Here is a 26,009-nt window from a genome sequence, read left to right as displayed (position 1 = left end):
GTTCTGGTAATGCGCGAGATGCCAAACGTTCCGCAGCGTGTTCCGAGGTAAGTGCACGGACATGGAATTTTCTGGAAGGGCAAAGCACAACATCTTCATCTTGCTGTCTAGCTTTCAACCCGAACATCTTCCTCTCTCCAAGCCCAGCGCACCTATAACGTTTTCTTGATTCTACGTGATACCCAGTTCCCTTCCGTCCATCTGTCAACATGGTAAGCTTTCCCCCAATACCAACCCACCACACCAATCTATCGACTCGAGCATTGCGCACCACTACACCCCACCACCCATCCTCCACCTCTATCTCCACCTCTACCTCCAGCTCAGCTCCCAGCTAACCAATTCTCCGCATAGTCCGCAATCAAGTCCATCAAGAGCATTGCGCCGCTCCTCGACCGCATCCTCGTCCAGCGCATCAAGCCCGAAGCCAAGACCGCAACCGGCATCTTCCTCCCCGAGACGGCCGTCAAGGAGCTCAACGAAGCAAAGGTCCTCGCCGTCGGCCCCGGCGCCTTCGACAAGGATGGAAAGCGCGTTACCCCCAGCGTACAACCCGGCGACAAGGTCTTGATCCCGCAATTCGGCGGAAGCCCCATCAAGGTGGGCGAGGAGGAGTTGAGCCTTTTCCGGGACCACGAGTACGTACACACTATACTTGGAGCTGTGGTTTGAAGATTGTGGGATAGCGGCTAATATGTTATGTGCAGGCTCCTGGCTAAGATCAACGAGTAAATCGGGCATATGCCATGATAGAGTCAAGATAGGTTGGCTTGCGTATCCTGTACCAACACCACACCCGAACATTCACGAAACGCGAGACGCTAGCATAACGGCCGGCGTTCATTTGGCATATCATCTGGCTTGGGGCTATCTGTTTTGGAAAGCGTTTCTTCGATAACATGTATTTACAAGGAAGAGGTCGGACTCAAAAGACACTAGATGTCGCGCAGATGTGGGGGAGAAACAATGATATAAGAATCTCTACTCTACCGCACTTCACTTGTTGTCGGGACTGAAAGGTCATATTTCGCATTATTCATGAATCTACTGACATGCTGCAGTGAACAGATCCATCCGGAAGCCGCGCCAGGGACGCCTCACTCCCTCTATAGCCGTCAACGCCTGGGTATTTGAACCAGCGCTTACCACCCTGAGTTTCCTCCAGCGCCCCACGCTCTTGCGCTACCTTCCCCAGGTGCGCCTTGATCATACGAATTGTATGCGCCACCTTGGTTATACGCACCATAAGATCCTGGCGGGGGCTGTTGAGCCGGCGGCTGGCCATAGCCTCCAGGAGCAGGGTAGTTTTCGTACCCTTGCTGGTAGTTTGTCGGGACCGTGTAGCTAGGCTCCGCACCTTGACCTCCAGAGTACTGGCCTTGACCCCATCCATATCCGCCAGAGGGCACTGCGTTGCTGTACTCAGCAGGCGGCTGGTATCCTTCACCTGCGTACGAGGACTGGTAAGGTTGGAAGTCAGCCCACTGCGAGGGCTGAGGCGATGGCGATGGCTGGTAAGGTCCTGGTGCTGCCAAAGAGGACGCAGAGGGTTCATCGTCCATGTCGCGAGTTCTTCCAGAGCTGCCGCCGAAGCTGCTGAGCATACCGCCGAGAGGGCCGGGAAGTTTGCTCGTCAATGAACCTAGGAGGTCGCCCGATCCGCTGGACTGCTGTTGGTGACCACCGCCACCACCACCGCCATGGCTGTGGCCGCCGAAGCTCGACATGTTCACTGCACCGTGGCTGTGACCTGCGGAGTGATCGTGGTCTCCGCTGTGGTTATGTCCAGCCTTTACAGATTCAGAAGACAGGATCTGGTTCAGGTCCTTCCCGTGGTAGTTGCGGGCCCATTGCTCCACGACCTTGAACATGTTGTTATGTACCTCGCAGTGCGGATCGCGAAGTGCTGGGTGATGAAACACGCGCATACAGTCATGCAGGACCTCGTCGACCGGCACATCTGGGTGGTCCCAAGCGTATATGACGCGGGGCGCGACGTACTGTAGGATAGCGACCGCGACTTGACCGGCGGGTGGGTTCAAGACGTTGGAGAAGTGATCCTTGGACAGCATGCTGTGTGTTGGGTTGGTGGATGTAGGGTCCGTCCATACCTCAAACTGGTGCTTGGCCGCTGAGTCAATAACGGCAGAAGATCCGCTCTTCAGCTGGGTCGATGCCGTCTTGATCATCGGCAGAATGAAGGGCGCAAGCAGTGATAGCACGAACAGCGTGACGCGCTCGGTAATGGTCTCAATCAGCTTCTCTAGACCGGGGATCTTGGAGACGATGGCCGAGATCTTGCGGACAACGTTGTCACGGAAAACTTGAAGAGGTCAGCTACAGCTACGATTCTCTGTTCGCGAAGGCCTTACCTAGAATTGGGTAAATCTTTGGGATGATGGTGGCTGGATCGGTATTCGTTCCTGGGATGTCTGGTCCCGGTGGTCCGCCCATGGATCCAGGTGGTGCAGCGAAGTCGTTGGGTCCAGCCCTAGACGAACTGTAATCGCCGTAACCACCTCGCGCATTCTCTGCAGCTTGGGCATCAGAAGAGGCCTGCAGACTCTGTGCTTGGCTAATGAGGTCGCCAGTGCCGGGTACTTTACTCAGTACATCAATGAGTCCACTGCAGGCATTGGATTGGCCTCCAGGTCCGCTTCTCTGTCCACCAGACCCGCCAACTGCATCTACGAGAGCAGTGTTCACCTCGTCGATTTCGGTCTGAGTAATGTGATCATTGGCCTCTCCCAGTACCGAGTGGAAGAAGTCAACACCTCCGAACGTGCCTGTTACGAGAGGATAGGTGTGCTTTCCATGGAGGTTGATGCCAGCTTGGACGCCCACGTGAGGGAATACGTTAGTGTAGCCGAGTTCACGCAACACGAGTTCAGTGTAGTTGGTATGAGCTCCGAAATCTTCGAGGCAGTGCAGTCCTTGACCCAGACAGCGAAGCGCTTCCGAAAGGTCTTCGTCCCGACCACGTTGGCCGGACTGTCCGTGGGTGTAAAGTCGACCGAAGTGGATGGCGCGAGCGAATGAGTACTTCACATATCCGGTCGAAGTAGCCCAGTTACCATGTTCGTTCGCGATATAGTTCTTCATACCAGTGTTTGGGTCTACTGCAAGCTCGGCATCTGAGACAGGACCTCGTAGACGAGGGTCGTATTTTCTTGCGTCCTCATTGTCGGCATAGTCTTTCTTTGAGGATGTCAGTATCAACACATTCGTATGTCTGCAAACTGCAGTTGCTTACAGGGTTATCTGGGCTCTCGTTAGTACGACAAAGCAGAAGAGGCTCAAGTTCGCTTACCGATGTGTTCTTCGGGCCTATACACACCTAGCCTCTCGGCGGTGACCTCAAACTCTCCAGTTGCATAGCCAAAGGACATGAAAGACAAAACCCAGACCAGAACGCGAATGGTTTCTCCCTACGTCTTGTAAGCATGTCGATGGGGGAAATCGCTTCTGCTGCTTTCGCGTACTTGAACTTTAGCCAACGTTCCAACATCAACAGCCTAAACCGGTCAGCGCATTCCGACGTCGCACAGTCTGTTGGGCTTACTTGTGAGTAATCGCGTAGCCAGTTGCCAAAGTACACACGCTACACATAAGGTCAGTCACCGTCATCACATCTACATCGTCATATGGGCATACCTTGATCATGTTACTCTTCCACTTATGACCCTTCAAGCAAGCGACCGTCGCAAGCATATCTTCGATATCGCCATGACGCCAGTTCTTGCCTTCGATTTTCGATATCGACGCGATGTTTCCAGCACCGAAAGCGTCTGCGCCGGCTGGAAGTAGGACGAGGATGGCGATAGCAATAAGCAGCACGTACTGCGAGGAGACTCCCATGATGGCGGGGTGTAGAGGGGAATGAAGAAATGGAAGATGATTTAGCTCAGCGCAGTAAGAGTCTGCGATAACTGTTCGCTGGAGTCAGCTGCACTTACGTAGTGAAAGTGTGGCCCATGATGGCGCAGCAAATGACGCCACAATGCCCCACCTTCCCTCGGAAATCCGGCATGGAGGGGTAGCACAAGACCGAGCCCAACTCAGTTCCTTTCCTTAGCCAACCACGGCAGAACCAAAGTCATGATGAAACCGCAGTATAATGGGAAGTCCTGGGAGCTCTAAAGAGGTATGTGGCCTTCTCGGTTTGCGCGTTCAATACTGTCATACACTGCGCCACGATTCTTCCTGGTGTAGAGCAACCACGCTTGGTCCGCTCGCACCAGCCAAGCCAGGCAGGCACGTAGGTGGGCATGATACAGCTCGGAATCTTCCGAGTTATTATCGCAGCATGTGTCACACTCGAGCTCAAGGATTCAAGATCAACCCATCTTCGCAACCAATACCTGAGCTTTGCGTAACACCTCTCGATCCGTCTCAAAGTACAACAACCTCTCAGCCTCTTCATAAGAGTACAAGCCCGTCTGAACCCCTTCTTCACCAGGCCCTTTCATCTCGCAAGCACCTTTGTCCATGATCGCGACGTACCACCATATAACCTTGACACCCTGACCATCTCTCAACGTCCGCATAGTGACCATGAAAGGTTCTACCGAGTCGCGTGAGATGCGTGCCACGTCTGAGGCGTCCGCCGCGTCGCCAGCGATAGTCGCTCTGGTTCTCATATCCACTGGCAAGATATGACACTTGTATCCAGTTTCCTCGTATACTTCGCGTAGTGCAGCTTCTTGACGCGATTCTCCGATGTTTCGACGGCCTTTGGGTAGGGTCCATAGATCGGATACAGTGAGATGGATTAGGCAGATCTTCTGGCGAGTTGTGTCGTAGAGAATGGCGCCGCAGCTTTCGACAAAGTTTTCTGAGGTATACTGCTGGGTTGGGAAAGCTAATTGTGCCATGATTTGGGTAAGGGAAGGGCCATGGGGATGTTGTTGACGAGAAGAAAGTCGACTCTACGTCGATTGTAGAACTGATGCCTTGGCTGCGGCTGAATGATGGTTGCTTCTGGCCAATGAGACTACGTTCTGAGTAGTAACCCGAACACCTTCACATCTATCGACTTGTATCTCCTGTCGCGTACTTCTATCCTTAGCCGTTGAGACTCAGAGTCCCAAAGACCGCGAATACTTCCAGGGTACAGTTTAGCATGATTACAAAATAGACCTGTCAGCGTCGGATGCGCCCCGCACATAGAACACCACACAGAGTCAGAGGGCCCTTTGCTCTTCATCCGAGTGTGACTCTTCAAGATAATAGGCCAAATTACGCTAGCCTATTACAAACAACCTATCCCTATATAAGGTAGCATGAGATTGCCATAGGGCGTAACTCGACATGAAGAAGAAAACGCGCAACATCTGACATCTAATAGCATCAAATAACACCAAATAACACCAAATAACCCTACTACTATACACCATGCTATCCATAGAGAAAATCACCATCCTCCCAATCCACTGGGACCACCCAGACAGCATCCACCTCCGCTCCAAACAACAACTCGAGATAGACGACCCAGACTACACAACTCCGCCCTCAGCCGCCGACGTCCCCGTCTTCCTCATCGCGTATCATGAAGGCATCCCACTAGGCTGCGGCGGTCTACGTCCTCTATCTCCTTCCTCAGAAAACGCACAAGAAAGTTCTGCTGAGATAAAGCGGATGTTTGTCGACTCGCCGTACCGAGTGGGATTAAAAGGAGAAGCCGGGCTACGCACATCCGTTGCGACGATGATACTCGAGAAGCTGGAAGAGGAAGCGCGGAGCAGGGGTTGGCCGTGGTTACTGTTGGAGACGGGCGAGAATATGCCGAGGGCGAGGCGGTTTTATGAGAGGTGTGGGTTTAGTCAGCGGGGGATGTTTGGGGGGTATGTTGAGGCTGAGGGGAGTGTGTGTTATGAGAAGTGGGTTGGAGGTTCTGCTTCTGCTTCGTGGGTGTAGAACAGCAAGGATGGCGAGTAAAGGAAGGAATGGCCCGAGTTCTGCGAATACTAGAGGTGTTCTCCACGCACGAACAGTGGCTGATGAGTCCGCTCCAGTGTATATACAACATTGCACACCTTGGGCCTATGAGTCACGGCATCAGCTCTGTCCTCATTCCGTACTTGCCAGTCCGCCTCATTGACCTCGCGCTTATCCACTACACGCCACAAGTCACCGGGGTGTGGAAATACTGCTCCTTGGGGTATTGCGTCCTTTGCAGCTGGATCTAGGAAATAGAATCGATCCTTGGAATAAGACAAAGCAATCCATCGTGCCCCCGGTTTCGTCACTAGCGCTAAATTCACAGCCATGACTACTAAGGGATGGATCAGCTCGGGGGTTTTGGCGGCATCCAGGTCTAGAGGTTCGTAGGAGCGGATGGCTAGTGGGTATGGCAAGGGGACTAGGACGTCGTCTGCGCAGGCGATGGAGTCGCATGTTGACTTGTCCACTATGACGGAGTAGGCTGCACGCTTGCATGCGCGCATAACAGACTGGTAGTCAAGCAGGTCTACGGCGTCCCAGCGCATGCATGCAGCTTCTCCTATGTCCTTTCGCGGATCCTGGTATATTTCCTGTTCCCGGATCTTGCCGACTTCAATCGCAACTTCAGAGTAGTCCAGGTTGTGTATTTGTCTCGGTGCGTCTACATGGGAGCGCAAGTGGTAGGAAAGCAGTGATGTGCCGCAGCCTATGTGTAGAAGTTCCGGCTTGGGCGTGGGTGTCGCATCCAGGGCATCGACGATGTGCGGATCTAGGGCATTGGGAGCCTCTAGCCACTCGAAGGGGTCTGTGTTCGAGGCGAAACGCTCATTCCAATAAGCTTGCGAACCGAACGAGGGTGGCTGTTTAGAAGGCATTGCGAACTGGGAGGCATTGCATTAGAACTGGCTTCAGAACTATAGGCGTGATTAGTTGTCATATCTCCACTAACAGGCTCAAACGTAGATGGTATGGGTTTTAGGCGCGCGATATGCAACCTAATTCACGAGTACAGGAGTGATACCCGTATGGAGGTTTGTTGCGGTGTGTGAAGGTCTCGAGACGCGACGACGCCCAACGTTGGAAAGATTAAATGCGCCGGTCCGAGCGTCCTCCGAGCCTCGATCATTTCTCATCACTCGGACTCCCGAGGCGACGAGACGACGAGCATCACCACCCACAGCCATGGCCAACCTCCAATCGATACCACGCTTTCTCCTACCCCGGGGCCCTCTGCTCCTGCGACCCCAAGCCCGCGCATTCCTGCCACTACCCTCTCCCACGAGCGCCCGCCATGCGTCCATCACCCCCAAAGGCCTGTCAGAAGAATTCCGAAGACGGCGGGAAGCACAGCAAAGCAAAGGAGCACCCGTAATACCCCAGCCCGACAAATACCGACCGCCATCGCACAGCAAGCGAGCGCCGAACCGCAATCTCGAGAACAAAATCTATGGCGCGCCCGTATCCGAGGAAGACAAGAAGCGCATGGCGACGAAGAAATACCCCAACATGATGAGTCCCGAGGGCACCTTCTCGCATTGGTTCCTGCACAACCGGGCCATCCATCTCTGGATAACAATGGTACGATTCCCTCTCCAATGCCACCCAAGCACCCCAAGCTAACCCCGCTCTCCCCACAGGGCATACTCGTCTCCCTCGCCATAGCAGCATGGTACATGGACTTTATCTCCAAGACCGTTTTCGGCCACCTGCTTCCCTCGCGAAAAGATTTCCTACGCCATCCCTTCGAATCGTCGTCGAGATTCATTGAGGTCTACAAGATGCATATGGAGCAGACGTCGCAGCAGTATCAGCAGCAGAGGCTGAAGAAGGCGGAGGAGGTTGAGAAGAGGAAGCAGTATCGGTTGGAGAGGATGAGGGAGGCTGAGCTCAAGGGCGAGGAGTATGTCGAGGATCCGAGGTATTATGTTGGGGAGGATGGTGTTAGGCGGAGGAGGGTTAAGAGGTGGTTTGGTATCTGGGAGTGAGGTGTTGCTGGAAGGTCTCTCCAAGAAGACAGATTATCAGAGGCATACATGTGGTAGGGATTGGGTCGCGCAATGGCATACGGCAGTGTAGGATCTGCGTGATGAACGGCATCGAGTCGCGCGACGGTAGTGGGAAAGAGGCCAGCGAGACGACGTTTGAACCCCAGCTCCATTGAAGAACTGTGGTTGACTGGTATTACGAGGCATGTATATGAAGGTGTGTATACTAGATGGGTGAATCCCGTTCTTCAAGAATCGACAGTTAAAGGACATCTCCTTTCACTTCAACATTTAAAAAGTCTCGAAATCTCTACAACCGCACATCACCCCCTTCCTCCTCCCTCCTCCCAAACCAGACCTCATCCTCCGGCCCCATCCCCCTCTCCACCCCCTCCACCCCACACAACCCTCCAACCTCCGCCGGTACTTCCCACTTTCCCATCTCCTCCACCCTCGTCGCAAACACCATCCCCAACCCCGCCTCAGCATGCCATCCCACGTGACAATGGAAAAACCACAAGCCCGGATTATCCGCCACAAAGCTGATCAACAACCACCCATACGCCTCCACACTCGCCGTATCCCTCCTTAACGGATTCGTTAAACCCATGTGATCTTTACTGTGGTCAGGGGAGAGCAGAGTAGAAGGCGGATACCCATGTCCCTGGGCCAAGACGAAGAATTTGTAGCCGTGGAGGTGGAAGGGGTGTGTTCCGTCATCGAGATTCTGTATCAAGATCGTTATAGTGCGTGTGGACTTGGTTTGGTAGACGAGCTGGTGAACTGAGTCGAAGGGGTGTGTGTCTAGTATACCCTCTTGCGTCTTCATCTCGGGGGTTTGTGTTGAGAGCAAAGTGTTTAGAAGCGGTGATGTAGCATTGATGCGGAAGGAACTGTCATTCAGGTACCCGCGCGAGAGCCTCCAGTCGCGGATCTGGAACGAGGAGCGCAGGTAGAGGGTGTGCTGAGGATCGACATTTGGGGCTGGTACTGCGATAACGGGGACCAGGGTTGAGGTGTTTAGATCTCGGCATTCTACGTCGATGATTTCGGGCCAGTCTTTGCTTGTTGGGATGGGGTTTTTCGTGTCGTCGTCGTCGTCCGCAGAAGGATAGTATAGTACGCCTCTGACTTCTTCTTGTAACTCTGGCTCTTCGTATGCAAAACAGTGGGTTATCATCCTCGCGCGCATCCAGTACATGCCTTGGTTTTCCTCCTCTTTTGGTGGCGTCACGATGATACTGTATCGTTGCGCAGGATTGATGTTCAGCCGATGGATAGACTGGGGGTGCACATCCGTGCCATCGACTTCTGTGACCTGGAACTCGTGTTCGTCGATCTGTAAAGCAAATTCTGCGAATGCTCCGACGTTGATGATGCGGAGTCGTGTGTTGCTGGTACGAGATAGATTGAACAAGGCGTTACTGGTGCCAGAGGAAGAGCAGTTTCGATTCGGCAAGTCGGCGCAGTCTCGCATGTTCCTTCCGTTGATCAAGGCGGAGGGCGGAACGGGTTCGTCGTTCTCGCTGCCAGGGGCGAGGTACTGCATGAGTAGATCGGAAGAGAGGTCGTAGTAGTAGTCTGATACCATGACTATGCGGTCTTGCTCGTACGGTATCTTTTGCGATTCTTCTTTCTCTTCTCCGCCTCTGGCATGAATGACAAGAGGTCCCACCAAACCATCTGACGCCTGCATGCTGACATGAGAATGATACCAGTACGTTCCCGTCTGCCCTGATACATTGAATCGGTATGTAAACGAGTGACCCGGGGCAATTGGACATTGCGTCACTCCCACTGTTCCGTCCATCCAATTCGTGCCATTTTGATAGAGACCGTGCCAATGGAAAGAAGTAGCGTTGATGGCTTGGTTCTGAACATTAACAACAAGCTCGTCGCCTTCGTTACACTCGATAAGCGGTCCAGGAAAGGTGCCGTTGATGAGAATCATGGGTCGATACACGCCATCTGGGCTGAGAATGTGATCGGATACTATCCATGTATACTCTCGGGTCGTAGGTGGTGCGTTGAAATCCCATGATGAGGAGAGTATGTAGTCTTCTTCCGGTCGAAGTCTTGCAGGATGAGCATCAAGGGAGGGGGATGTATCATTCCGGGTACTTGTCAGACCCCGATACACCAGGGCTATGACTGTACATATAAGAAGCGAAACAACGGTCACGGGCCTGATCCATGGCCACCGATGAATGTGATGGTGTGAAACGTCGTGCTTGTCGCTCCAGCGCGGTTCCAAGTCGTTTTCTTGGTCTTCGCTGCCTCGAGATTGGGAATCGTCTGTGGGTGCATGCAGCAAGCCAACTTGCTCCTCGGGCTTGTGCATATTCGATTTAGACATCTCTTTCATGCCGAAGCTTTGGTTGCGGCCCATCGCGGTTAGCTTCCAAGACCACTCATCAAGTCCCTGCCTGTGCTGCGAAAGCGTGATTCAGGGTATATGTAGCAGTAATTGCCAATGTTTGATGTTTGGCGTTTCCTGTGTCAAGCACCCCGTCGTCCCTGCGTCGGATCTGATCGTTGTAACGTGCCATCTCGTTCAAGGAGCCTCTGAACACGACCGCCACCACCAGCCAGCCGCTGCACGGGTCCAGAAGATCATCACGCTACGCCACCCCACCTGCAGTGTCACTGGTGTCAGGTGTGGCCATCCCTTGGATCTGCGGGTCGCACCAGGTTTGCCGAGTTCGTGTCCAATCAGCCCCGCACGTTCATCTCTCAAAGCTATCTAAAGCTTGTCGACCTTCCTAAAAAGCTTATCCTCCCGCATCGATGTGCGAAGTACTCTCCCTAAAAGTGCGCACATGTGCGCTGCGAAGAATGCCATTGGTGGGGATGTGACGGCTACACTGCATGCCGTCCCTGGGCTATCCAGACCCTTAGGCACTACCTAGCGGAAGCGGCGCCTCATGACCCTGGCAGATGAGATGAAAAGCCCTGAGGAGAAACTTCATGTATGCCTGCTTCTGTCATTTCATCCGGCGTTTCTCCGTTGTCTTGACGTTCCTTGGTAAAGAGATATTGTGGTAGAAGGAGCCGAAAGGGCGTGCTAACCAAAACAACAGATTTGTCTAGCCATCATGATTACTCCACTCGTTTCATCTCTAGCACTTCTAGCGACCCTGAACCCCGTACAAGCCCAAAGCACATTTCCAGGGAAAGCCTTCGACCGTATAGCCATAATATGGCTTGAAAATACCGATTACGACCTCGCAGCAGGAGACCCAAATCTTGCATGGCTCACAAAGAAAGGCATCAGCCTCACGAATTACTTCGCAGTAACCCATCCTTCCATGCCCAACTATGCAGCTGCCATATCAGGCGACTACTACGGTATCAACCATGATGACATGGTCGCCATTCCCTCCAACGTATCCACCTTGGTAGACCTACTGGAAGACAAAGGTGTTAGCTGGGGCGAGTACCAAGAAGACATGCCTTCAGTAGGTTTCCAAGGGAAATCGTACACGAACCCTAAAACCGGAGCGAACATGTATGTGCGCAAGCACAACCCAGCTGTGTTGTACGATTCCGTGGCGCAAAAGACGGAGAGGCTGGCAAAGACAAAACCCTTGACCATGTTCAAAGAAGATATGGACAAGAACCAGTTGCCGCAGTGGATGTTTATCACCCCTAATATGACGAGCGACGGTATTTCACCCAATACATCCTGCACATCCCCGTAGAAACATACTCACACCCCCAGGCCACGACTCCACCGTAACCGTAGCAGGAACCTGGACGCGCAACTTCCTCGAACCCCTCCTCACCAACAAGAACTTCATGAACAACACCCTCGTCATGGTAACCTTCGACGAGAACCATTCCTACGGGCAGCAAAACCGCGTCGTGGCCATACTTCTAGGCGATGCCGTGCCCGCCAGCTTGGTCGGCACCACAGACAACACGTACTACAACCACTACAGCGAGATCGCCACTGTACAAGCAAACTGGGGCTTACGTACGCTGGGCCGCTGGGACGTTGGCGCAAACGTGTTCAAGTTTGTCGCGGAAAAGACGGGTGATAAGGTTCGAGCTTGGTCGGGTAAAGTTCCGTTGAGCAACATGTATTTCAATGCGTCGTATGCGGGCAAGTTGAGCAACAAGAACAAGTCGGTTCCTTGGCCTGTTCCCAACACGGATGCGGTGTATGCGGGGAGGGCTGTGTTGCCGGCTATTGCTGATACGTGGGGGAAGCAGGTTGGGCAGTCTGCGTATACGACTGCGTTGGAGATTCCGGATGGCATGCATCCGGAGGCTGAGTTCAAGTAGTCGCGCTCATGACTAGAAATTTGAAGATCATCGCTTACATAGAGCAAGAAGTACCACTGAGTACTGAGCTATTGTTTGATCGTATGCTTTGCAGTCACGCTGCTGTAACTAAGCGTGACTGCAAAGCGTACGATCAAACAATAGCTCAGTACTCATTAGTATCGACCGATCCGATATACATTATCCCTAGACTAGGCCAGACCCGCTGCATACATCGCTGTCAACTAGACTGCCCATTGTCTGCGCGACGCTTTCTTTGCCTCCTCCATACCCTTGGCATCGCGTCGTAACACAGCGCCCACTACCTGTATCCTGCCCACATCTGCGTAAGCGCCCTTCCCAATTTCCTCTGGCCATATATCGGGGTGTAGGATCGTGTACTCAGCGAGCTCCGCGCCTTCTACTTGTTGCAGCTTCTCCAAGAAGATGTCATGGCCAGGATTAGCCGTGGGCATCGCGACACCTGTGTAAACGACGATAACACCAGTCGACGACAAGATTTTCATGCCTTCTTCTACGATGCGTATGGAGAGGTCGAGACCGAAGCCAGCGCCACCATCTGCGTATATGGGCAGATCCTCGCCGTCTGTACTCGATGCGATGTATGGTGGGTTGCTCACAATCAAATCCACACCATGGTGCTTCAGATCTTCAGGCACGGTCGCGAAAAGGTTCGACTCAGCAAAGTCGATCTTGACGCCCGCCAGCTGCGCATTGACCTCGGCCAGACTCAACGCACGCGGATTCAGGTCCAGCCCCAGCGTCTTTGCCTGCGGGTATGTCCTCGCCATGTGTATCGCGCCTGCGCCGGCTCCACAGCAGACATCTACGATACTGCTGGGCGCATGTGGGAGGTGTCGGGATATGGTTTGGAGGAAGCCGACGAAGAAGTACGTGTCGGGGCCGCAGAAGACGGAATCGGACGCCGCTGGGAAGGAAGAATGGACGTAGTATAGCGAGGAGACATCAGGATCGCGACTCGGGAGGTTGGGAAGGTACAGGTTGGATACGCGGATGGTGGAGCGGTAGCTTTTGTCGTCATTCTGTGTGATCACGCTGGCTTCGTGGAGGCGTTCGAATATGTCGTCGGGTATTATCGATCGGAGTGCTTCTCTGTCACATTATTAGTACTGCAAGATATACATAACCTGTTCCGTAGAAGACAAACAGTGACCTGTATGACCTACCTAGTACATGACAAGTTCCACCCAAAGAAGTCGTACGCGTTCTGGGCATCTTCCGTCGCGACATTCGAGCGTCGTTTCTCCACTACCCTGCCCTGTGTCTCTGACGATGGACACACAAAGACGTACTTCTGCTTGGCTAGATGTTTAGTCAGGGCCTGGTAGGCGATGGTAGTTTCCGACATGGTTGGAGGAGTGCTACACGTTTGTCTCCGCGGGCGACTTCATGGCGTAACGCCTCTGTGACACAACCAACATGGCTGAGTGTCAGTGCACATGGTACCAAGAGTTGACTGCGCCGCGGAGCAGAAGCAGGTGTCAGGGTGACGTTGTTGTTAGTAATGAAGGCTGCGTGAAAGCCTTCGTGGATGTCGTGATCTGGCCTGATCTACCCGAATAAGAGCTGTTCTAGACGCCCAGTGCAGGTTGCATGCAAAGAACCATCGCTTTTTCCTGTCGCTTGTCGCATCGCTTGCAGTTAATGGACAGATTGATGTCGCGAAGACGTTAGCTCCCACGCGGAAGGGTCGCGCGGTTTGTGGGGTGCGCTTGGCCTAGCTGCAAGTAGTCTAGTGCCAGATGTCGTCACGGATCCATTTCCCTGGCGATGACATTGACATCTCAAAAGACACCGCTGCGTGGTATTCATCGTCAGCATGATCTACTGTGCGTGTTTGCCTGGGGGCGCATGCTTTGCCACAGGTGCACTAGTGATAGTCAAAACCCATGTGCTACTTCATAGCTGGAAGAATGGATTACTATTCACACCAAACTCCCGCCTGCACATTACGATAGATTACTCATAATGTTTATTCTACAGACTACTACAGCTGTACTCATTGCATTTCTTGCAGTCATTGCCTACAATGAGATTCGAAATCGTCTTGCGAAAGGACGGTCAAGAAGAAAGGATCTTGAAACTCCAGGCAGCCCAACCATACCCGCTACCAACGATGCCAAACCACCAGTGGATGACGGGACTTTGGAGACATCTCCCGTCATTCAGACGAATCATTCAATCGACCCCGAACTGGAGATATACAAGCAGCTCTACTACAAACTCCATCATCTCGAACACCACCCCGAAATACTACCAGAGTGTCGCGAGCTTCTCCTTGGTCTCCTCTCCTCAACAACCGCCGATGCAGCCAAGGAACCCCACAGCGGAATCTTGACCGTCGAACAATTCTCGCGCGACGGATTAGATGAGTTCCTCAAAGCCAAGGACGTCGACGTCACCAACCGCTGGGAGGAGTACCTTACGCGTCGCAGAGCCGGTGGATCCCGCGAGATGTTCAGTGACAAGGAGGAAGCGAAGTGGTGGCTCAAGCAAGCAGCACCAGTCAAGTACGTCGATGGCACATGGCTCGGACACATCAACAAGATTAGCACGCCATTCAAGTACCGTCAAATCACCAAGAATGCCTGGCAGGTCATGTCCGAAGAACTTGGGGACGGCGATCTCGCAAAGAATCACGTTCACGTGTACAGAGAACTGATGGAGGACATCGAAGCTGGGCTTCCCGCTGCCGATTCGGAAGACTTTATTCATCTCCGTCACGACTTGACTGAAGCACGCTGCTGGAAAGCCGCCATGGCTCAGCTCACCATCTCCTTGTTCCCCCACGAATTCTTTCCAGAGGCTTTGGGCTTCAACATGGCGTACGAGAGTCTGCCGCTCCACTTGTTGAAGACCGTCAAGGAACTTCGCGAACTTCGTCTAAACCCGTACTACTTCGAGCTTCATATTTCCATCGATAATGCCGATTCGGGTCACGCTGCGATGGCAATGGCTGCAGTGACCAACTACATCGAGTTGGTTGCAGAGCAAGAAGGGGAGGAGGCGGCGCGTATTGCGTGGAAACGCGTACAGGCTGGCTACATCCTCGCTGAGGGCTTGCCTACGACTCCCGAAAGTCCATCGCTCAAGGTCCAGGCCGAAGAGCCCTTTCCTCGTACGGGCACAGAGGCGGCGTTGGTCGACATATTCGCTGCAAAGAGCTTTGTTGCTCATAAAATCCACTGTAACAGTCGCCTGAAAATTGGCCGCCGTTCTTTGGTGGACTGGCTAGAGCCAAATGCTTTCAAAGAAGCGCAGTGGCAGAAAGAGTTCCTACAGGATCTGAGTAACTGCAAACCTTGGGTCATAAAGGGTGACAGTGAGAAGAGCAGGCTGGTCAAAGAGTTATCATGGGAAGGCAAGATGTTTGGAAGTTTTACTGAGAAGGAGGTGGAAGTCGTGAAAGCGTGGATCGACGAACTTGGCTCGCCCGTTCAGTCTCCGCAGTCTGATCCAAGCGTGTACTTTGACTTCACGGGACAATCTTCTAGTCCCCCGGTAGAAGCCGTGACCCAGGACTTGAACATTCTTACCGACTACCCCGTCCTCGCGACACCAGAACCGATTACTTCATTCGCGACATCCGACATCAGCAATCTGAGCATCGACGAATCCCCCATTTTCAATTTCAGCAACATCAATCTGACCAACCTCCTCCCACTATGGCTTACCTCACCCACTCTACTTGAAGCACTACCCGCAGTACCCGTCCGCGCTGCTGACATGTTCGGCTCCGCCATCGTACGCGTACTCCGCGCACAGACCGGGTTCAGTGCGGAAGGTCCTGGTGTGGCCGGCATGGACGAAGTTCATCGGACCGACGACGGTCACGCTGTCGGTCTTGTGGAACTTGGCTTGCGCATGTGCCGCAGGGAAGGTCTGCATGTACCTGTCAGCTTGAAAGAGGGTGTTGCTTTGGGTAGTGATGAGATTGTGTCGTTTTCACAGTGGATGGTTTGGATGGGTATGCGATGGCTGACTCATCGGGATTTGCTAGTTGGTATGGCTTGGGCGTTTATGGAGATGCACGAAGCGCTGGCTAAATGCCAGGAAGACAATACGTTGTTGGATGAGCAAAGTCGACGTGTACTGCAAGAGATCGCGGTCAGAGAGAGAAAAGGGCTTGAAGTCTGCAGAGAAGAGATCTTCCAAGACCAGAAGCGCAAGGAGGAGTTTAGTAGAGGTCTTTCCACAGCAAGACGAGCGATCAAATCATGTTTCACATAGCAATAGTGGGAAGAAGATCATGTGTAGAACTAGGCATCTTACGATACCCATGAATTCATTTGTTCAAAAGGTGGCCCTCAGGGCTAAAAGAAAGAAGCGAAATCAACAGCCAGACTATATACAACTCTCCAGCTCAAAAATGTATGTACAATGAAAGACTTTTTAACAAGCCAAAGTAGTCGCCCTCTACTTCTTGAGGGTAAGGAGACCGGGCCTGTAGGGGAGACGGTCGTAGTCGCCACCGGCGTTGGGGTTGCGGCCCTGGTACAACAGCTGCAGGTTGCAAGGGTCGACGGTCATGGTCTCGTCGTTGGTGACCTTGACCAAGTCTCCGTGGGAGATGTCGTTGGTCCAGGTGGCACCGCTGTTGGCCTTGCCGGCGAAGGGGTTCTGCTCGGTAGCAGCGTTGGGGGTCCAACTGCCGCCGAGGCTGGAGGCAGTGAAAGAGCGGAAGTAGCGGCCACCAGAGCCGACGGCCTCGACGATCATGAGGTACTTCTTGGAGGTTCCGCCCTTGACGGTGTAGACCTGGACAGCCTCGAAGAGGTTGTTCTGGGTGTCGCTCATGACAACGGTGGAGGCGGTGCCGAAGTTACCGGGGAAGTTGCCCTGGGGCATGCTGGAGCGGTAGATCTTGCCGTTGTCACCGGCGAAGAACAGGTACATGTTGGTACCGTCACCGATCAGGGTCTGGTCAATGGGACCAGTGCTGGAGCCAGAGATAGTTCCAGAGAAGAGGGGCTTGGCCGCACTCCAGCCGTTGGCGTTGGTGGGGTCGGAGGAGGTCTTGTAGGAGAAGGCGGTAGGTCCCCACTGGTAGGCAATGACCCAGGTGCTCTTGGGCTTGAAGTAGAAGAGAGTGGGTGCGACGAGGCCCTGGTTCATGGCGTTCTGGGGAGCAGATGCGAGCTCGTTGAAGTTGGAGACGACGCCGAAGTTCATGGAGCCGTACTTGGAGCCGGTGTCGTGGTTAGTGGCGTAGACGAGGTGCTTGCCGTTGACCATCTGGGTGGTGAAATCCTTGAGGTTGGCCCATCCGGCCTTGGGCTGGGCAAGAGCGTTGGATGAAGTCCACTTGTAGCTGGTGGGAAGCTGGCAAGTCTGGGCTGAAGCAGTTGCGCCCAAGAAGGCGACTGCGACAGCGGGAAGGCTGAGGTCGGTAGGAGTGAAACGCATGGTTGCTGATGTGTGGAGAGACTGTTGAGTGAGTGAATGAGAGACTTGGTTGTGTGGTGAGGCCTTACAGACGGACAGCAACAGGATACTTATACCTCCAAGCCTGATGTCGGACCTACCAACCCACAACGTACACAGCCTGTCACATCGTCTCCACTACGCAGGCCACCTCATTGTCTCGACCGATCACATTGGCCTCGGTCATAGCTCATCCCGGCGCTGGAAATTGATCTCCATACCGTGGGTCTGTTTGCGGCGTAGTATATTGTTCCGTTGTTGTGGGTATATTAATGACATGGTGTTTCAAGGGAATTGGCGTACCTGCGCGGACACCAATTCTCCGTAATGCGGGGATTACCCGGCAAAGGGATGCTATGCCGTTCAGAAGCCCGGTTGGGGAAGGCGCCAAGTCAAGGTGGGTAATGCTTGATTTCCATGCAGGCTTATGCGGCAACTAACGGTCTGATCGCTAGGGCTGAAGGCTCTATTTTGACGTCTTTCAGTCTCTGCGATTGGTAGTAACAAGGCCATGCATCCATTTTGTTTCAATGTTTAGACGCGACAGAGGGTGGACAGCTGTGTTGATTGCTGGAAACAAAATCTCGGCGGTATTCCCACAAATGTGAGTGGTAGTTAGCTTTGTGATACAGAAACTGCCACCGGGTGTTTACCAGAATCCACTAATCGCGCCACTCAAGGTTTAGTGCCCGCTGTGACCAGATGTCAAAACACCGTGAAACACCCGGTGGGCGGAATCTAGAAGCAGGTGCAGAAATGTCGGTGGCGCAACAATGCTGGTGGTGGTCAGGCCAGCGTTTGAACGATCACAGGCAGCTCAGACGGGATCTTAGCGAGGTTGAAGTTGTTGGCAATGCTTATGCTGCGGCGCATTGATACCCGTCCTGACATTGACACTACGTCAATGTATGTGGACCTTTGTTTCGTTTCAACTGCGTGGCACAGGGGAAGATAACGACCGCTTTTGCACTGCCCTGGAGTCGGTGAGTGATCTCGAAGCAGTTCATTCCGGTCGCGCATAGACCATGAGTCTACTGTAAGATTGTACGGAGTGCGTTCTAGATGGAGAGGACGTGGTCGCCGAGTACACCTACCACCTACGCTACTGAGATCATTCCAAGATTCGTATGAAGACGAGGCGGTAGGGTCGGTAGTTGAGTCGACTCGTGGAATTTCTTTGCCCGTTAGTATGAACAGTGGTGGTGTGTGGCGCCACCGACAGTGCTGGCAGCCAAGTCACTTAGAACGTTGCCGAGGAATCAAAGCCGACCAGATGACCGACTCAATGTGGACTAGTAGCAGAAGTCGTAAGCTGAGCGCAAGGGTCGGCACGAGGACCAGGGCTGTATATTGAGCAAGTGAACCCCTTACCGTGTTGACAGTTATGGCGAACTCTTGCGACAGTATCTCTCTGCGCGGTATCTTGACTGTATCTTGACACACAACTCGACGGATGTCATCGTACATTCGGAAGCACGGAGCCTATCTTATGGGTACCTTCCGAATCCACTGTACCCCATACCAAGCCTGTAGGAGCCGTGTAGGAAGCTGGGCATCCCAAGACACTAGGCATCTCCCGTGGCTGCAGGAAACGTTCCCAAGACGGGTTTTAGCATGGTTCTGGCGCTTAAATGCCCCGTGGGGAAGTAATATAGTTGTCGGCAGTCGCGTGGTTCTGACGATATGTGGCGTCTTGCCCAGAGACGGAATATTCAACGCCGCCCGTTGCGTCCACACCGAGACTCAATCGTATTATGGGTAGGCTAACTTGACACGTCTGTTAAGACTCCTCGTGAAGCAAATATCGAGATTAATTCCACGGTGCATTCGCTGTCCGACGAGATGGCAAAGTGTCCGTGTTGGTCAGGGTTTGTATGTACGGGATACAAGGACAAGGAATATTTAGCCGTCGTGAGTTCGTGCAGGCAAACTGACGAGCTGGTCGGCTAGGAGTGCTGCACATTCTGGCTGAGATGTCAATTGTACGGTATATGTGCGAGGCATGATTGGGATGAGGAAGGAGTGCAAGCTCTTGTCTGAGTTGTAGACGAAGCGAGTGCTGACTCAGCCACTTCCCTATTCGGAATGCATTCGCTGAGGAAGTAGCGAGCTTTGCGCAACCTTTGTTTCTGGCCTCTGACACTGCAAGCTGTCGATTACACAGGCTCTTACTTGGTCGGAATGGATATTATGTTGTGATTGGAAGGTCGTTATATCATTAGCAGATGTATAATGGTTTGGCATTACAGGCATCGCATACCCATCTATTTAGCCTCATGATGAGCCCCTCTCACTGGAATTCGAAACTGCCGGTAACAATTACACTGTGTTGGAAAGATGGCAGGATCGCAGAAGGTGCTGCTACTGCCTAAATCCTGCAGCTCCACTAGCAACGACGGAAAGTGCTCCTCTAGTACCCCAGCCTTATCCCTGGATGAGTTGAGGTCCCTCAAACTCAGATGTCTGAGTACTGGCTATATGGGTGAAGCCGGGGTTTGTGAAGCCATACATGTCTTCATCCATGATGAAATGTGCCCAGGACCGTAAACGCAATGTGTTTCGAAAATGTAGTAGTTAAAGGGCCGTATACTGCAAATCCGTCAGTTGAAGAACCGCAGTGGAAGCAGATGTACGTACTCTCATGTAACACTCAATATATATGTCCACTCAGGCAACTTGCTCTTGCCATACGAACACTCGCACGCGCGTCTGCGCGACTCCGCTGAGTACCCCGCGCGTGTCCTGTGTATCGCATCCGTGTCGTGAACGCCTCAAAGATAGACGCCATCGTCACCCTCAGGCGCCGGCGCATCACCATTCCTCTGTTCTTCAGCCGCGGTACCATTCGTCGCCGGAGCCACGCTGCCGTTGGTGACCGCACCATCAACCTTCTCTTCTTCGCGCGGCCTCCACGGCAGACCCCTCACATCCTTGACCTCGTTCTTGATCGCCTCCCTCCGTTCCTCGAACCTCTTCATGACCTGCTTGTTCTCCATCAGCGCCTCGTAGCAGTCGCGGTCATCGTTTTCGCGCGCAAACTCTTCGAGCTGCTTGTTGCTCGATTCAAGGTGTGTGAGTTGGTTGGTGAGCTCAGAGTACTTGGCGTAGAGCGATTCGACGGAGAGGTCCTCGAGGGCCTTGGAGAAGCGCGTGAAGGTTATGGGGGCGGCGTCGGCGGACATGGCGGGAGGTGGTTCGAGAGTAGCGCGTGGTCTGAGGGTTTATTGGGTTCGCAGGCAGTAGCCGGGACGTCAGTCGAACTGTGAAGTTGGGGTGTGTAAGGTTTGGTGAGTAAAGTTGCGGCGTAGTCTGTGTGGAACATGACCGCATCTGGTGGGGCAAAAGAACGAAGCTACCCCGCCATACTGCTGAGCTGTTGCCTGAGCCCACTGAATCATCCACCGCTCTTGTGAACCGCTGCCTGGAAGCTGCTCATGCTCTAACAACGCAGCATGCTGGTATATATTATTACTATCTGGTCGAAACTGCATCAATCAGTAAAATACATGATTTTCCGGCACTTTGGCGTACGACCTCCTCCAGTCCCTCTGCCATCAACGCTTACTAATCCAAATTCTAGGGAGTGGTTAACGCGCTGGCCTGCTAGTCCTTCACCGGAAAGTTAGCCAGTTCCTTCGGGAGCGTGTGTTCGAATCACACAGGTGTCGCAACAAACCGATTTCTTTTTTGCCCATGAAAGCTGATTTCCGCGATGAGATGCTCTCTTTTTGCGTACAAGCTATCACTCTATCACTACTACAGCACCACGCAGCTTAAACCCGAAAGACAAATCTCAGGGTCGTCCAGCGTTAAGAAGCATGTTTTTGCACCTCTCTTAAACATAGGGTATACCAGTCTGCCGCTAATATACAGAATTCAAAATCTCAGGGCGCGTGTGCTATGTAGAATGTGATACGTGTCCATTGCTTTGATACATACTTCCACTATCTTCCAGGATTCATACCAGGCATCAGATCCGGCTTATCAAGCACCATACCCCGGAGCAAGACCAGCTGCCTCAACCCCTCCCAATCATCACCCTCCTCATCACCCCGTCTCCACACTTCCTTGAAACCCCATGCGCATGCAATACGATCCAACGCCGCCCGCTCATCTTCCCTTATGTATCGATCCAGCAGCGGGACACCAGGCCTCCAGACCACTCGGTCGTGGTGATCGTTGTATGTTGTAAGAGCGACGAATCCGAGCGTGCCGGTGCACAAGACATACGTGCTCATGCCCATGAAGGCGTAGAGCTTGAAGGTCCACGGGTCGATGAAGCCGCTGTATACGGAGAGCTCTTGGGCGATCATGTAGAGAGCGAGTGGGGTGAGGCCGACGAGTACCCCCGGTAAGCCCATCTTTGTGAGTATGCGATGCCGCCGCCATGCGGGAGCGCGGTAGGTGTGGTCGACGACATCGAGGGCCAGTGCTAGGTCTTTCGCGTCGATGGCGGCCGTGAGCGCTTCGTCAGCCAGATCAGCTGGAATGACCTGCTTGGCCGACTTGGGCGAGGGCTTGGAGAACTTGGGTGGTGACGAGCCTTCCACTGGGACAGGTTTGTTGGCGTAGAGGTAGAGTGCCTCGGGAATAGTCTTCGGTCGGGCGAGTAGTCGCTGCAGGTGGATGTATATAGCGAGGACGTTCGGTGATAGGAAGACTTTCTCGTGCTTTAGGAGACGCTCCGCGAGCTTCGAAAGATACGATGGCGAGGGCAGGGCATCCAGTCCCAGCATTTTCGAGCTCTTTCTTTTCGCCGTCTCCGCCGTCTCGTCCCCGTCCAGTCCAGAGAGTATGGCGCCCGCTGAGCTCTGCCTTATTGCCGCCTTCTGTAGTTGAGGCTGGCGTGCGCGTATGGCAATGGCTTCTTGCGCAATGCTGTCCAGTCCTTCAAACGCTTCCATTATAACGTGCTCCTTCTCGACCTTGGGTGAATTGAATATTTCCTGTATTCGCGCCTCCACCTGGGCAAGGTGACTCTTCAACGCCGCAATTCTGTCCGACGTATGTAGGCCGCCATCGTCGCGCGTGTCAATCGCTGCTGCCGTCCGAGGTGTTGTCGCGATGCTTCGTACCAATATACGGGGTGTCAGAGTCGTGGTTCGCGCGTTTTGCCGCCGTATCGAGGGTGTTCGGAGGGAGGATGCGGAGAGGAATGCGCGGCGGCTTGCAGGCTTCTGCAGTATGTAGTCACACAACTGACATACTGGCCGCGACTGTGTGCGCATTGGCAGATTGCCAGGCTTCATGGCGCAGGTGGTGATATCGTGGGATGCGATCACCAAGCCGTCTGCAGGGCACGTTGCTTAGGTGTTTGGGTGGGAAGCGATTAACGTTGCTTATCGATAGGACCGCGACTGAAGGTCGGACACTCAAGTCCTAGCAACATCACGTAGCCTCCACGCCTGATTGACAACTGGAAGCAACTTCACTATATTGGGAATAATTATCTCAAGGGACTATCCCCTGTCCTAGACGCGGAATGAGCCCTGGAATCACGGGGCGTCGAGACGATGCAACGTCCACCTGTACCCGAGGCCTACAGCTATTATCCAGAGCTTCGGTCGTGATAGGCGACATCCAGGGACGTGTACGAATGAAGAGTGAGCCTTGTACCCTTGTAGTCGATATCTACTGCGGATGGACGCCTTTTGATGAGTCACCCGCAGGCGTGGCTAACGAATCGTACCTCGCCTCGTAACGACTGCCCTTGCCTCTACATCATCTGCGCAACCGTCTCGCCAACGTCTGGGTCTACCTAGGTATGGTTCTTTATAATACAGACGCGCCAACAATGTATCGGCAATTCGAGCAAGCGCGAGACTGCGCTGAACGCGAGCTCAAGCAGTAAGTGCTGCGACAGCCGTCAGCTTCCAAAGTTAATTACAGCCATAGAGCCAGCCTCAACTGTAAACTTCACCTCCGGAGTACCGCATCATCCGAGGATGGCGTGGAAGAGAGGCTGCGTCGCTATGACCACTTGACCGATGTTTTACATGCAGCAATTATTCGCTACACGAATGCTGCAAACATGGACGTCGTCGCACGTGTTTTGAACTTACCGCGAGAGCTGCGGGATAACATCTACACGCAGTTATGGCAACCTGACGAGAAACACGATCCGACTCGCAGTGTAATCTGTTGGTGGGAACTATTCCATGAGCCTTGGTTCAGCGTAGATCACGATCCAGACACACCAGCAGGGTTATCAATGCTGTACATGAACCTTCGGCCACCTCATTTCATCGACAAGACTTTCGTAGGACTGGTGTTCGCTAAAGAGGCTCTCAAGCTATTCCGAGATGTCGTTGGCAAAGACCTGCGCCCAATTGACGACAAGGATCCCGTGGCTGAATGCCTATTGCTCGACACTTCCGTGGCGGACTTTGTGAGGAGAGACGCATTTGGTGTTGGATTTACCATGGAAGAGTTGGCAAGGAATTTGGATCTGCGTGTGACCTTCCAGTGTGACGCGCTGACTGACAGCGAATTCTCCGAGATTCAGGAGAGCAAGACACACGATCAAGGCTCGCGCACGGCGGATGCAACGGCGTATACACGAGAAGACTATCTTTCAGAGATCAATGATGGCGTCACGGCTTTGCTGGACATTTCACACACTGAACGTGTTACTACTCACAACGAACACCGTCGCCATATGCAGACCCGGGCTAGAGTTGTTACCTTGGCTATAAGACAAGAAGAAGACTTGGGCCCGGGCTGGGATCATGGTTCACTGTTCCTGAAACTTGTCGCTCGCACCTACCATGGGCTGAGAGCCAAAGGTTTCGTAGTCAAAGTCGAGTATCATAGCGAAGAGGTCGATCTCAAGGTATTGTTTGAGGATGACGTCTGGACATGGACGGAAGATGAATGGGAAATCAACCTCTTTAGAAAGAACATGATATCATACGTACAAACGTCCGGCAATTCATCCCAGAGGTACGTTTGGGCACAACTCAGGGACCATCTGTTTCGACACACAGACCAAGACGATCTCACCGCATGATTGTACGACTGCGTGCGATGAATATAGATGCATCAGGTGTGCATCGAAGGCTCGGGATAGACTTGGAAAAGGGCCATTTCGCAGGTCTGACATACGCCTGGCCAGCCAGGAATGGACCCGCCACGTCGATGCCGACGCATGCCAGGTATCTTCGATTCAGTTCGTCAGCTATTCTGCTTGGATGGTGAGTCCGCATCCATCCCCGGCTCCTGCATTTCGCCCGACAAATCTCCACTTCCGCCCACACTACCTCCATCAACCTCGCTGCTTACACTACCCCTGCTTTCTCCAAACGTCGCAGCAAACTGTACAAGCATATTACCATGCTTCACGCTATCAACAATGTCTCTCGGATCCACACCAGCTCTGATTCTCGCCAGGATCTCACTCGCTTCCTCATCCGGCAGCGACTTGAGCATCTCGAACAACTCTTCCAGGTCTTGATGTTTACGTTTCGACTGAGTGTTCTCTGTTTCCGTGTACTGGCACACGGAATCGCGGGACGTGCATTCACTGCAAATGGGACGGTCGCCGTTACACTATGGGTTCAAAAGATCAGAAGGCTACTTTGCTGATGTTGCTTTATATACATGCAATGTACTTGGTCTGTCGGTACCTTGGTTTTACGACTTCTGCAGGCTGCACAAGCTAGAGAGACGCGAGCTCGCTTCGGTTGCGATGGTGGAGCCTCTACTCTCGGTGAGGCTGCAGGGAGGAGAGGGCGTAGAGGGCGTGCCGCAGCACTGTCGCCGGAAATAGCTGGACTGGTCTGTTGCGGTTGCATTACGCACGAGACGGCGCCTAACGGGGGTTGCTTCCTTCTTCTGCTTAGCAGAAATCTGCAAGCAATCTGCCAATCCAAAGGAAGGGGAGGCTTCAAGACAGATTCCTACGCGTGCATAAGGAAGAGGATAGGATGCAAACAGTCGGGGGCAAAAAAGGTGCGAAGAATTGAGAAGTGAAAGGGAACCGGAGAGTGCACAGAAAGGCACACCCAGTTCAAAGGAACATTCGGAAATTGGATTGACTGTACTTGTACAACTAAAGCCGACTTGGTTTATCAGAAAACAATACGACTCACCCTCGCAAAACATCAATATTACCCACTCGCTCCGCCCGCTTGCGGACCAAACGTCTTCTCGATTCGAATTCCTCGATCTTGCCACAGCTCTTGCGATACCTCACGGATATGTAAGAACGTCGCTAACCACGCTATCCGCCGATCGCGTGGCCTGTAGCGTTGCCTTTCGCCACCGGGTCATGGACCCTGCATACGCATTGTTGCAGATGAACTAAACCCGAAAAGTTTACTAATGGGGGTTTCACTTCTTGGTCGCCCC

The 26,009-nt window shown here is 53.2% G+C and overlaps 12 protein-coding genes across 12 annotated transcripts; 4 read left to right on the top strand and 8 right to left on the bottom strand.

Annotated features, from left to right (window-relative positions):
* Nucleotides 1-209: 209 nt before the first annotated feature.
* HSP10 (10 kDa heat shock protein) lies at nt 210-732 on the top strand (the record flags this gene model as incomplete). Its single annotated transcript, XM_051475101.1, has 3 exons — nt 210-212; nt 355-638; nt 708-732. 3 exons carry the CDS (start codon nt 210-212, stop codon nt 730-732), a joined length of 312 nt encoding a protein of 103 aa, XP_051321127.1.
* A 410-nt stretch (nt 733-1,142) lies between these two features.
* J4E85_010897 (uncharacterized protein) lies at nt 1,143-3,858 on the bottom strand (the record flags this gene model as incomplete). The annotated part of the gene is made up of 7 exons (XM_051475100.1): nt 1,143-2,323; nt 2,373-3,198; nt 3,254-3,261; nt 3,311-3,428; nt 3,483-3,515; nt 3,563-3,601; nt 3,655-3,858. The coding sequence occupies 7 exons, from the start codon at nt 3,856-3,858 to the stop codon at nt 1,143-1,145; spliced, it is 2,409 nt and encodes an 802-aa protein (XP_051321126.1).
* A 479-nt stretch (nt 3,859-4,337) lies between these two features.
* On the bottom strand, nt 4,338-4,874 carry J4E85_010896 (uncharacterized protein; the record flags this gene model as incomplete). Its single annotated transcript, XM_051475099.1, is given in 2 exon segments — nt 4,338-4,361; nt 4,380-4,874. 2 exon segments carry the CDS (start codon nt 4,872-4,874, stop codon nt 4,338-4,340), a joined length of 519 nt encoding a protein of 172 aa, XP_051321125.1.
* A 1,092-nt stretch (nt 4,875-5,966) lies between these two features.
* Nucleotides 5,967-6,818, bottom strand: J4E85_010895 (uncharacterized protein; the record flags this gene model as incomplete). The annotated part of the gene is made up of 1 exon (XM_051475098.1): nt 5,967-6,818. The coding sequence occupies one exon, from the start codon at nt 6,816-6,818 to the stop codon at nt 5,967-5,969; it is 852 nt and encodes a 283-aa protein (XP_051321124.1).
* A 307-nt stretch (nt 6,819-7,125) lies between these two features.
* Nucleotides 7,126-7,928, top strand: J4E85_010894 (uncharacterized protein; the record flags this gene model as incomplete). Its single annotated transcript, XM_051475097.1, has 2 exons — nt 7,126-7,521; nt 7,581-7,928. The coding sequence occupies 2 exons, from the start codon at nt 7,126-7,128 to the stop codon at nt 7,926-7,928; spliced, it is 744 nt and encodes a 247-aa protein (XP_051321123.1).
* A 527-nt stretch (nt 7,929-8,455) lies between these two features.
* J4E85_010893 (uncharacterized protein) lies at nt 8,456-9,624 on the bottom strand (the record flags this gene model as incomplete). Its single annotated transcript, XM_051475096.1, has 2 exons — nt 8,456-8,543; nt 8,585-9,624. The coding sequence occupies 2 exons, from the start codon at nt 9,622-9,624 to the stop codon at nt 8,456-8,458; spliced, it is 1,128 nt and encodes a 375-aa protein (XP_051321122.1).
* A 1,399-nt stretch (nt 9,625-11,023) lies between these two features.
* On the top strand, nt 11,024-12,215 carry J4E85_010892 (uncharacterized protein; the record flags this gene model as incomplete). Its single annotated transcript, XM_051475095.1, has 2 exons — nt 11,024-11,594; nt 11,650-12,215. 2 exons carry the CDS (start codon nt 11,024-11,026, stop codon nt 12,213-12,215), a joined length of 1,137 nt encoding a protein of 378 aa, XP_051321121.1.
* A 224-nt stretch (nt 12,216-12,439) lies between these two features.
* Nucleotides 12,440-13,584, bottom strand: J4E85_010891 (uncharacterized protein; the record flags this gene model as incomplete). Its single annotated transcript, XM_051475094.1, has 2 exons — nt 12,440-13,328; nt 13,403-13,584. The coding sequence occupies 2 exons, from the start codon at nt 13,582-13,584 to the stop codon at nt 12,440-12,442; spliced, it is 1,071 nt and encodes a 356-aa protein (XP_051321120.1).
* A 3,068-nt stretch (nt 13,585-16,652) lies between these two features.
* J4E85_010890 (uncharacterized protein) lies at nt 16,653-17,642 on the bottom strand (the record flags this gene model as incomplete). Its single annotated transcript, XM_051475093.1, has 1 exon — nt 16,653-17,642. One exon carries the CDS (start codon nt 17,640-17,642, stop codon nt 16,653-16,655), a length of 990 nt encoding a protein of 329 aa, XP_051321119.1.
* A 2,789-nt stretch (nt 17,643-20,431) lies between these two features.
* Nucleotides 20,432-20,842, bottom strand: J4E85_010889 (uncharacterized protein; the record flags this gene model as incomplete). The annotated part of the gene is made up of 1 exon (XM_051475092.1): nt 20,432-20,842. The coding sequence occupies one exon, from the start codon at nt 20,840-20,842 to the stop codon at nt 20,432-20,434; it is 411 nt and encodes a 136-aa protein (XP_051321118.1).
* A 762-nt stretch (nt 20,843-21,604) lies between these two features.
* On the bottom strand, nt 21,605-22,909 carry J4E85_010888 (uncharacterized protein; the record flags this gene model as incomplete). Its single annotated transcript, XM_051475091.1, has 1 exon — nt 21,605-22,909. The coding sequence occupies one exon, from the start codon at nt 22,907-22,909 to the stop codon at nt 21,605-21,607; it is 1,305 nt and encodes a 434-aa protein (XP_051321117.1).
* Nucleotides 22,910-23,454: 545 nt separating this feature from the next.
* J4E85_010887 (uncharacterized protein) lies at nt 23,455-24,669 on the top strand (the record flags this gene model as incomplete). The annotated part of the gene is made up of 2 exons (XM_051475090.1): nt 23,455-23,507; nt 23,556-24,669. 2 exons carry the CDS (start codon nt 23,455-23,457, stop codon nt 24,667-24,669), a joined length of 1,167 nt encoding a protein of 388 aa, XP_051321116.1.
* Between the last annotated feature and the right edge of the window lie 1,340 nt (nt 24,670-26,009).

Source organism: Alternaria conjuncta, assembly GCF_024043145.1.
Source record: "Alternaria conjuncta strain BMP 0040 chromosome Unknown scaffold_27, whole genome shotgun sequence".
In the NCBI taxonomy this organism is placed as follows: domain Eukaryota; kingdom Fungi; phylum Ascomycota; class Dothideomycetes; order Pleosporales; family Pleosporaceae; genus Alternaria; species Alternaria conjuncta.
This window is presented reverse-complemented; position numbering and strand designations above follow the sequence as displayed.